At 45.7% G+C, this 10,583-nt stretch overlaps 1 protein-coding gene across 1 annotated transcript; it reads right to left on the reverse strand.

Moving 5' to 3' along the window:
* Positions 1-2,667: 2,667 nt before the first annotated feature.
* LOC307247263 (SLAM family member 5) lies at positions 2,668-9,815 on the reverse strand. Its single transcript, XM_080023375.1, has 8 exons — positions 9,746-9,815; positions 6,118-6,330; positions 5,913-6,023; positions 4,915-5,190; positions 4,250-4,375; positions 3,391-3,423; positions 3,282-3,303; positions 2,668-3,162 (listed from the first exon to the last, which is right to left on the reverse strand). Exons 1-8 carry the CDS (start codon positions 9,780-9,782, stop codon positions 3,132-3,134), a joined length of 849 nt encoding a protein of 282 aa, XP_079879501.1. The 5' UTR covers positions 9,783-9,815; the 3' UTR covers positions 2,668-3,131.
* Positions 9,816-10,583: the final 768 nt, after the last annotated feature.

Here is a 10,583-nt window from a genome sequence, read left to right on the forward strand (position 1 = left end):
GGAACGGGGTTGAGGTGTGGCTTAAACCAGTACGTCACAAGCACCTCGTGGTTCAAGTCTCTTTCAAATCGATCCACATACGGAGAGCAAACAAATTTGACCCCAAATATTCAGCTGGTCCTGCTTGACTGACGTGCCACTAAACAAACAAACTAAACGAAATAAAACGAAATGAACCAGATGAGATTTACAGTAAGGCGCTTTATGTCATCATATTATTTACTGTAAATGTCTGGGTTCTGATTCAGAATATACAGTCGCAGTGTGGACTCGGTTACTCTGTAGTAGTTTGACATGACAAACTACGTGTTTATATATTTATGAATTTTTTTACCTGGTTGAGGTCTGTGGATCTGTTTGATATTTTATCTCTTTGGTCCCTATTACTTTGCAGGGTTCAGGAAAAATACGATAAACAGTGGTCAACAAAAAATTTGAATCCACTAAAATGTACGACTGAGCGATGCGTTCAAGATCCAGCGAGCCGTCCAGAAAAATAGAAGCCTTGATTATACCACAACGTTTTTCGTATTTCATGGAAACATAACTTGTCGAAAATGTATTTCAAGGAATAAAGTCACCACCGAAATTAAGTACGTTCCAATACCTTTGTAAATACATCACTTCAACATGTGACACAGACAGCCAATCGTACAGTAGGAGCGCCGGCGCTTCCACCGCTCGGCATCGAGCCGCTGGGATGAGGCCCCCCGCAGCTAACGCGGCGGGCCTTCCTAAAACGCCAATTTGGACTGGAACCCGCACTCCTCCCAACCCGAGCCCGGCGCGGCCCCCATCCCCGCTGTGAACATCCCCATGCACGCAACGAACCTCCACCTGTGACTCCTCCACCAAAGTCCCGGGTCGAACCAGGCATTGCTGGACCATCGTCTGCGAACAGCCCGAGTCCAGCAAAGCCTGACGTCTACCCCCTTGTAGCTTAACCAGTACTTGATAGGCCCCCTCCCGCCCGGGGGAGGCTGGGCGCGGTCGGGGCGGGGCCTGGATCCGGGCCTGCGGTCCGTGCCTGGCGCCCGCGGCCTGGGTTCTGTGCCTGCGGCTACGCCTTGCGCCTGCGCATGGGGGTGGGTTGTATGTGTGCGCCCCTGGGGTGCGGGGCCTCCTCGTGCTCCCTGGGACTGGGTCATGCTCTTCGGGGCCGGGCGTGGGGGTCTCTCCACGGCCCTCCGGCTTTTCTGGGGGCCCGGGGGTCTACTGTGGGGCTTTCCTGCAGTGTTGTGATCAGCTGTGATCAGTTGTTTATAGACCCAAACATGATAAATTGTTTTTCCAAGAGGGTGGTGGTGGTTCTCTATATCCAAAAGCTGTGCTCTCGTCATCCCAGAGTTGTTGCTGCAGTTCTTTATGATTTAAGAATTAATAAACAGTTGCATTGCAAGTTGAGAACTTGAACTCCACTTGCAGACTAACTCTGACCTAGATGCAAAGCAACAAATACTCTGTGTTGTAGGTCCAGCATGCTGACAGCACAGGTTAAAAATAAATAATATATAATAAATAAATAAATAAATAAATAAATACCACTAAATAAGACCCTAAGTCCCTCGGTTCGCTTCAAACATCTTCGCATATAATCACAGAGCGCAGATTCCGGAAACCTCAGAACCTCCGAAACCTGTAATGGGTACCAAACATGACTTAACTGGACCCTGTGTATTGCTGCCTGCAGCTTTATTTATTATTACTACAATAAGGAGCCCAGCCCACAGGGCTTTTGTTTTTATATTTGGGGGATGGTAGCCCAGGCGGTAGAGCTAGTAATCTAAAGGTTGCTGCTTGGATCCCAGGCTCCTCCTGCTAGCATGCTGTAGTGTCCTTGAGCAAGACACTTAACCCCTAATTGCTCCTGATGGCTGCGTCCGTCGGTGTTTGAACAATTGTAAGTCGCTTTGGATAAAAGCGTCTGCTAAATGTAATGTAATGTAATGTAATATTCAGATCTTCTCCTTTGGCATTTTTCCAACTGAAAGTGTCTGGCGCGCAGCAACCGCTGAACCCACGGACATCAATGGGGTGTCGTTGGATCCTATATCGATGCACAGTTGGAGCAGAAATTTGTGAAAAACTGTTACTGTTACGACCGCAAGTGGAAGAACGTTGACGCGATTTGATTAGTTTCAGGAGCGGGACGCTTTGTGACATCATCGGAAGTTCTACAAGTCCAATGTTCGTCTCGCCCAAGTCACTGGCATCCAGCCAACTAGAGCAGATGCTGCGTTTAATGATATCTCAGGAAACTGTAACTCCTGCTGCGTTTTACAAAACCCCGAAAAACTATAATCGGTCACAGAGGGCGTTTTGGCACCGCAGGAAGTTCTAAGAACCTTCGGAGGAGCCGTGCCTTTCTTTTGTGTGCGCACTGCATGATCCAGGAACGATCGTAGTCGTTAAAACGCCGTCCTTGAGGGACATTTAAACCAAGCCACACAAGAGGAACCTCCAGTGACGTAAGCCCAACGCATGAGCACCAAGAATGTGAAAAAACACATGAAAAATAACACACTTCATTTAAAGCACACACGTCTTTATTTCTACAAAATGTACAATATATAAAATCAACATTTTTATATATATATATATATATATATATATATATATATATATATATATATATATATCTTTTTTTAAAGCAGTGTCCCCCCACCCCAACGAGCGACGACGAACCCCGGTTTAGCTAGAAAACAGGAAGAGGATGACACGGGGGGGGGAACTAAAACCCTTGAAATTTCCGCAGAAATGAGCGCGCGCACCACCCTGAGTGTCTGAACACAGTCCACACGTTTGTAGGAGTCACTGTGGTCGACAATAAACGTGACATTTCATCGTCAAAGCGAGATTACTTACGCGATGGAATAAGATTGTATTTAATTATCGACAAGTCATTTGGTTTTACAACAGGTTGAATTGTAACGTTTGGAATGGGAAATTTGGAATCGGTGTCGATATTGAACAGTGTGTTTTATGAAACCTTGTGAAGCTGTAGTACGTACTGTACCTAACACCGCTGAACTGGACCCCGTGTATATTACTGCCTGCAGCTTTATTTCTTCTTCTTCTTATTATTATTATTATTATAACCAAAAATGGAGTATCCATGTCCGCTTCCTCGATCAGTAACGCGCCGTCCGGGGGTCGAATGTGCTGAAAAACAACAGTGTCAACGAATTATTGACCACAATTTAGGGCAACGACCGAAACTTACCGATGGTCGTCAGAAGCCGTGGCGGCACAGGAGGGGGGGGGGGGGGGGGGGCGCTTACCATTTTGGGCAACACAGTTTGTCTGGAAAAGAGATTGAAAGCACTCATCGTGAGCTTGTCCTCGGATCAAGCACTCTGATCATCTGCTCTCAGAAACTCAAGCACCCACCTTTGAGGTGCTTCACTGCCGCCTCGGCTTTTGCTGTAACGACAGGACACGGTGGGTCAACAATAGAATGCAGCTTATGCGTTGAGGTCAGGAGGGGCAGGCTTGAACAACAAATGAATACATTCAAAGGAGGCAAACGGCCCTGGCTCCCGTTTGTGGCACTTTGACCCCTTTGGGGGCAGGGACTCATAAATATGCATATCCTGTCTGGACAGTCTGCACCTCGATGCCCATTGGCTCTATCCATCCATCTATCTATCTATTCATCTATCTGTCTATCCATCCATCCGTCTGTCTGTCTGTCTGTCTGTCTTTTAGATTACTGATGGTTTATTGTGAAATGGTCATTATTCTCATCTATCCATCCATCTATCCATCTACAGTATATCTTTCTATCCATCCATCTATCCATCCATCCATCCATCTATCAATCCATCCATCTATCCATTGATGTATCTATCTATCTATCTAACATCCATCTATCTGTCTATCCATCTATCTATCCATCTATGTATCTACAGTATATCTATCTATCTATCCATCCATCCATCCATCCATCCATCTGTCTATCATCTTTCTATCCATCTGCAGTATATCTATCTTTCTATCTATCCATCCATCCATCTATCTATCTATACATCCATCTATCCATCCATCTATTTATCTATCTATCCATCCATCTATCCATCCATCTATCCGTCTATCCATCTATCCATCTATCTATCTATTTATCTACCTACCTCCAAGTCTATCTGTCCATCACATGAACAACAGGCACTTTCATGGCCTCGTGTTAGCGAGGCAGAAATGTATCTTCCGGGTAAAAAATAAAATAAAATCTGGGCATGTTTCCTCTCACCTCTGAACACGTAGACCACAAGCGCTGCCAGCAGAGCTCCTGCGAGAAATCCCAGGACACCACAGGTGAATTTGGACATCAGCAGCAACGTGGGCTTTTCATCTGGACCGGAGGGTAAAGCAGGAGCTGCACAACAGCGGGGGTTCATTTGGTTCAGAATCGGGCTTTTGTGATTACCGGCGTGCCAGGGACGTCGCTCTGGTTTCTCAGCGAACCTCGGCTTTCACAAGAGACACAAAGCCCGTGAAGCTGAGTTTCCAAAAAATAAACACGATAAGATAAATAACGAATAATTGTGACAGTGGCATATTTTCTGTAGTTTTTGTTCTGTACTCTAAACGTTTTCCATTTACAATCAAACGATTAAATATGAGTGTGGTGGTTGGGAGCGGTTTCGGCACCATATGCAGGTGGTGGTGGCGCCGGCAACCGGCAGGGGGCGCAGATGTCAGAGATTGACGATATTAGCAGCGGAGTGTTTAAAAGCTGCAGCTGCATTTTTTTTTTTTTTACTCTTTTCAGGCATATTCCCCTTTTTTCAGGTCATAAAAAGTATTTGGACAGATCACTACGATGCTCGAATTAGACACTATCCACCTGCCCTCACTGCTATGGGAGGAGCCTATGGAGGCCCCGCCCCCTTATGTCATGTCACGTTGCCTTACCGTAACACGGTACAGCCACGGAGCTCGAGGCCGTCTCCATGGGGCCCTGGGCGGTGCAGGTGAAGGTGACCTCGCTCTTGAGTCGGATGGAGGCGATGATGATGTGGTTGTCCTCGGTTGTGGTCAACACCGAGGAAGAGCGCGTGGAGGAAGACTGCTCCTCCCGCCAGGTGAAGACCACGTCCTCGTCCGGTGAGGAACACTTCAGGGCCACGATGCAGCTCCCGTTGGTCAACGCGCTGAAGAGGCTGCGGGCGCTGGGCTTGGACAGGTGCTCTGTCCGGTTGGGACAGACACACATCAGATCAGATTGGTGTGTGGATATAGCACCGGTGCTATGTGGGTATTTTAGCAACTATAAAAATTAGGCCTAACAGAGCTCTACGCTAATGGTTGCCGGGACTTTGGACTTTGGCCATTGTCAACCACGATCTTGTGTGGTCTGGTTCCCCTTTGTCAACCACTTTTCATTTGTATGTTAAGAAACTTGTACATTTTTACATAATGTGCATAAATAGATAAATACACACAGCGTATATATACGTAGTTTCTGTTGTTTTGTTTTATGCTGTATCGATTTTATATTTATTTTCATTTCTATTCTAGTTTTATTACATTTTTTATCTTATTCGTATTTTTTTTATTATTATTATCATTATTATTATTTTTATTATTATTATTATCTATTTTTTTCTATTTGTACTATGCTCAGCATAGTCTCTGGAGGTGAAAAAAACATTTCATGCTGTACAGTGCAGTATGTATGTGACTTTCTTTGAAACTTCCACCAAGGAAGAAACGAGTGAGATATAATATTTTTTATTATAATATAGGTTCTTTAACAGTCAATTATGAAATGATTGAAATTCAGCCAAATTCAGTCCAGACAGCTGATGCATGGTTGCTGCCTAATTCATATAAAGCATATGATGAAAAACATTATTTGCCTGATAGGGAAATGTGACGATGGTGAAAGGTGCGTTTTGTGTTCCTCTTACGATTAACCACCAGATCAATATTGGATTTGAGCCATCTGCCATCACTGTATCTCAGCTGTACTTCATATCGCATGGCGTCTCTTGTGGTCAACTCTTTGATCGCCAGATCACCTACAGCAACGACATCGGCAAGCACATCATCAGAGTGCGACGAAGAAAACAAAACACAGATGGCCCCAAATTACAGATCATTTTGTGTTTGTACCTGAGTTGACGTTGAGGTCGAGCCTTCCTTGGTATTGCCAGAAGTGGTTGGTCTTTACTTCCCCGGCTTTAAGCGTGGCGATCCAGGTCTCGTTGGACAAGACGGACCACGTGACCGTGGAAAGGTTTTGGGAAGGGTCTGTACCCGTGCGTAGGGTGACAATGTCTCCCTTGTATCCGTGAACTGTCCTGCTGGCTGGCTGGCCCACTGCCACTGGAACCGAGGAAGCAAAAGCAAAATGATGTGATGAAGGGAACTGGAAGACGAGCGGAAAATAAAGAAACTTTTAAAGAAAGGTTATGAGCATTTTTTTTAAGTGGAAATCTGTCTGTGTTGGCTGGATTAGACTACTTGGTCACTTGAGGCGGCGGGGATGTTTCTTCATCCGAGGGTGAAAGACGGACCTCGCCACCAACAATGAAAACAGCCAGAGATGGGGACTGGAGTCACACTTAAGTCACGCACAGAATGGCTTGAGATTCGACTTCGGACTCCTCCTCAAAGACCTCGGACTCGACTTCAGACTCCTCCTCAAAGACCTCGGACTCATCCTCAAATACTTCGGACTCGACTTCAGACTCATCCTCAAAGACCTCGGACTTGACTTCAGACTCCTCCTCAAAGACCTCGGACTTGACTTCAGACTCCTCCTCAAAGACTACGCACTCCTCCTCAAAGACCTCTGACTCAACTTCAGACTCCTCTTCAAAGACTTTGGACTGCTCCTCAAAGACCTCGGACTCATCCTCAAATACTTCGGACTCGACTTCAGACTCATCCTCAAAGACCTCGGACTGCTCCTCAAAGACCTCTGACTCGCCTTCAGACTCCTCAAAGACTTCAGACTCCTCCTCAAAGACCTGGGACTCCACTTCAGTCTTCTCCTCAAAGACTTCAGACTCCTCCTCAAAGACCTGGGACTCCACTTCAGTCTCCTCCTCAAAGACTTCGAACTCGACTTCAGACGCCTCCTCAAAGACTCTAGACTCCTACTCAAAGACTTCAGACTCTTCCTCAAAGACTTCAGACTGGACTCAGATATAGATCATCGACTCATGAACAATCTTTAAAACCTAGCGTGACGCCGCAGACAATGATATGCGTCGCTCCACTTTGTCCTTTTCTTCCTGGTGAAGTCACATGCGCTATCTACTCTATTACTGGCGGTAAGTTAAGGTGAGTTTCATTTAGGAGGATTTAAACGTGTATATATATAAAACAACACAGACAATTAATTCTATTATATAATTATGGAACCAAGAATCTCGATTGTGGCGCCGCCCCTTGCGGCCGCCTGCAACTTTCTTGTATAAATGAGAATTATATTGCCTCACACGAAGCTCCCACGTATTATGATGTATATTCGGATTTAAAGCTTCGTACCATGCGCTCCTTATCTTCACGTTCATTTCAATAACTCATTAACTCAGATATGCTAATAGTTGAACATATCCTGAGAAATAGCTACGTCGTGGCCAAAGAATGATGTCGTGTTGCCACCATGAGAGACTTGACTTTCAAGAAATGACTTGAAAGTCAAATGACTGAACGAAGAGATGAACACATGCGCCACAAAAAGTACATTGGATGGCTGTTTCCTCGAAAGTGGCAGCCGAATAAAGTATCAAATATGGATTTTTTTTTTTGGACGACATAATATTCTACGGATTCCCGCTTTAAAACGCTGTTTTGTAGCGGGGGAGGATAATGATTTATCTGCGGAAATTTGTCACGAGCTCCCTGGATGGGGAGTACAAATTGTGGTTTATCTGTGACCTTCCATTTATTTGCTTCTCTCCAACATTTTGTACATTATATTTAATGTTTCACTGCGAAACATCGCATGTACACACACACAGGAGACGACTAGTTATTTTGTAAGATACACCATATACACGTCAATATCAACATGTTGTGTTGGAATTGGATCGCATCGGTTACTGGGCGTCTCGAGACGAGCAACCAGGAGACGACAAAGTCTGGAAGGTCGTACGACGTTTCACCGAACCAGGGAAACTTGATCCCCACGCGAACGCGGCTAAAGCGGACGCCGTGCGTTGCTGCCTGCGGCAATATTTAACATTGTCCTAGTGTTCTTCTTGTACCTCAGAGTTTGAAGTCATGCCTTATCACATGCTGCACACACCCGTTACTTCAACTTCCTCCAGAGTCAGGAGATGAGCTGAATGCCAAATGTGTGAAATCGTTATTAAATTTAGGAATGACTTTTGGACAAATCCCCTCTTCCTTCTCGGTAATGTATTGCGGGTAAGTACTGTGTGCGTTAAATCGGCGCTGCCACACAGACTCAAGTCCCGCCACCCCTGCAACAAGGTGGGCACATCAGATGCTCCCTTCCATCCCGGAGGACTTGTCGACCAGTGCATGGCTGGTGGCATTCCTGGAAGCGGGAGTGGGAGTGGTGCTGGGCCATCGCGTATGCACGTACGCGTTCAGGACCCGGGAGGTGGCGTTGAAGGAGAACATCCACCACGCCGGTGACGGACCCCGGCTGAACCGAGTGCGAACCGGAGTCGGCCGCTTCAAGTCATGCTCGAAGAAACGAGACCGAGCAGACAAATGACCACCACCTGTCCTCTGGACAAACCGCCGTCAGAGATGAGGGCGTGGCCGGAAGACACTGAGTTGGACATCTGAGGATGATACAAGAGAACAAGAAGACTGTGTACGTGGAACGGAGAAGTAGGTTTTGGGCTGAACCAGGCTAAAAAGGCTATGAACTAGATGATTCATTGAACTGATGATTCCATGAACTGATGATTCCATGAACTGAAATTAGAACAGGTCCCAAGGCAGGTCAGAGATGAGGGAGTGGAATGAATCTGAACAGTACTTTAAAAATAAAAAAAAAAAAAAAAAATAAAAAATGTACCTGTAAAACAGTACTGTTTTTACCTGTAAAACAGTACTGTTTTACAGGTAAATTCAGGGATTGTCTTGGATTTCTCACCGCGGGTACACGACTGTTCAAAAGTTCCAGAGCACCCCCCATGCTTACAGTTGTTATTGACATTTAAGCGGTTTGAGCCCCGTGAATAACCTGAAATGGTACAAAGGTTTAAGTTTGAGTTACCAAAAACTGAAAAAAATGTCAATTTCTGTGTTGGAGGGGGGACAAGTTTTGGAGACAAGTTCATCTCTCTCAAGTTCAGCTCTTCTGCAGCAATGGAAGTAGATAAAGTCAAACTTTGCGTCCAAACCTTTGTTGATGACTTACAAACCCTCTGTCCGTATAAAAGCAGCGCTGGAACAGCGCGTTACCTCACCCCTCTGAGGCATTATTTGGACAATATTGCACTGCACCAAAGTAGTATATTACTAGCACAATGAGGAGAAAATGACAACTAAGAAAGGAAGACAGACGGACCATTATAACCCCTAAAAGTGTTCGGTCTTTCCTTCCAGAGAAATTGCAAAGAAAGCCACGATTCAGCCGGCGAGCACAGTCTTACTAAATCGAAAGGCAGTTGGTAACCGGAGGAAATTCTGACAGGAAGCGGTCTGGCAGACCCCCAAGTCACTACGGAGACAGCTATGAAGACGCGGCGTATTTTTCGAAAATACGCCGCGTTTTTTGTTTCTAGTTCAAATTGAGAAACGGTCTTACCGTGGAGCAGAGGAATGAACAGGAGCAGAGGTGTCATGGCAAGCGTTGTGACCAAAATGGGGAAGTGAGGGGGAACACAAAGCAGCCCTATGGAAAACACGCGTCGAGTTTAAAATGCGAACGATGACAGCATGAGCATTTGAATAGTGACTCACATGGAACTTCACAATCCATAACCTTTTTTAGGATTTAACGACGACCCTCATGATGTTTTTTTCGGTGAGGAAGTGACGCAGAAAACTCCCACCCCTTGGCTGGTGGGCTAGCTAAAGGGGGCAGTACCGGCGCCCATTGGTGGCCTTGCCTCACGACACGACGCGCCGTCGTCCGCGGGTTGGGTATCGGCTTGGTATCGGTATCGGTTTGGGCTTTCATTTGGTTCGGGAAATGACGGCACTACGAATCGGCTGTGAGACTTTCCACTCCCATTCGTTACAACAGAACCCACGCATGAACCGAAACGGACCACAGGAACGAGGGGATCTTGTTTTTTTTGTCGGCTGTTTAGTTGTGCTTTCTTCTGGAGTTATTTATAAGGGGAAGCGCAACTGGGGAGTTGGCGTACAGATAAGGAAGATGGAGGTTTGGTTCCATCGTGCTCCGATCCATCGTGTGGGAAGGGAGGAAGTTGTGGGAGGAAGTTGTGTCCTGTGATAGCAGCGTCGAAACCAGCCTCCCTTTACTGTAACTCCTAAAGTGATGAATTTGATATAACTGGCTTATTCATGTCCAACACCATGTGTAAACCTCTACCACATATATGGAATATATGGAATATATATATATCCATGGAATATATTGTGAGAACAGTGTTGACAGACTGTAGTGATAATTTAGA

The sequence above is a fragment of the Zeus faber genome (genome assembly GCF_960531495.2).
Source record: "Zeus faber genome assembly, chromosome: 22".
NCBI lineage: Eukaryota > Metazoa > Chordata > Actinopteri > Zeiformes > Zeidae > Zeus > Zeus faber.

Coding starts and splice junctions, on each gene's coding strand:
- LOC307247263 (XM_080023375.1), bottom strand. CDS start 9,782: ATGACACCTCTGCTCCTGTTCATTCCTCTGCTCCACG. Junction 3,424..4,249: donor TGTGGTCTACGTGTTCAGAG/GTGAGAGGAAAC, acceptor CTGTCGTTACAG/CAAAAGCCGAGGCGGCAGTG. Junction 3,304..3,390: donor GGCAGTGAAGCACCTCAAAG/GTGGGTGCTTGA, acceptor TCTCTTTTCCAG/ACAAACTGTGTTGCCCAAAA.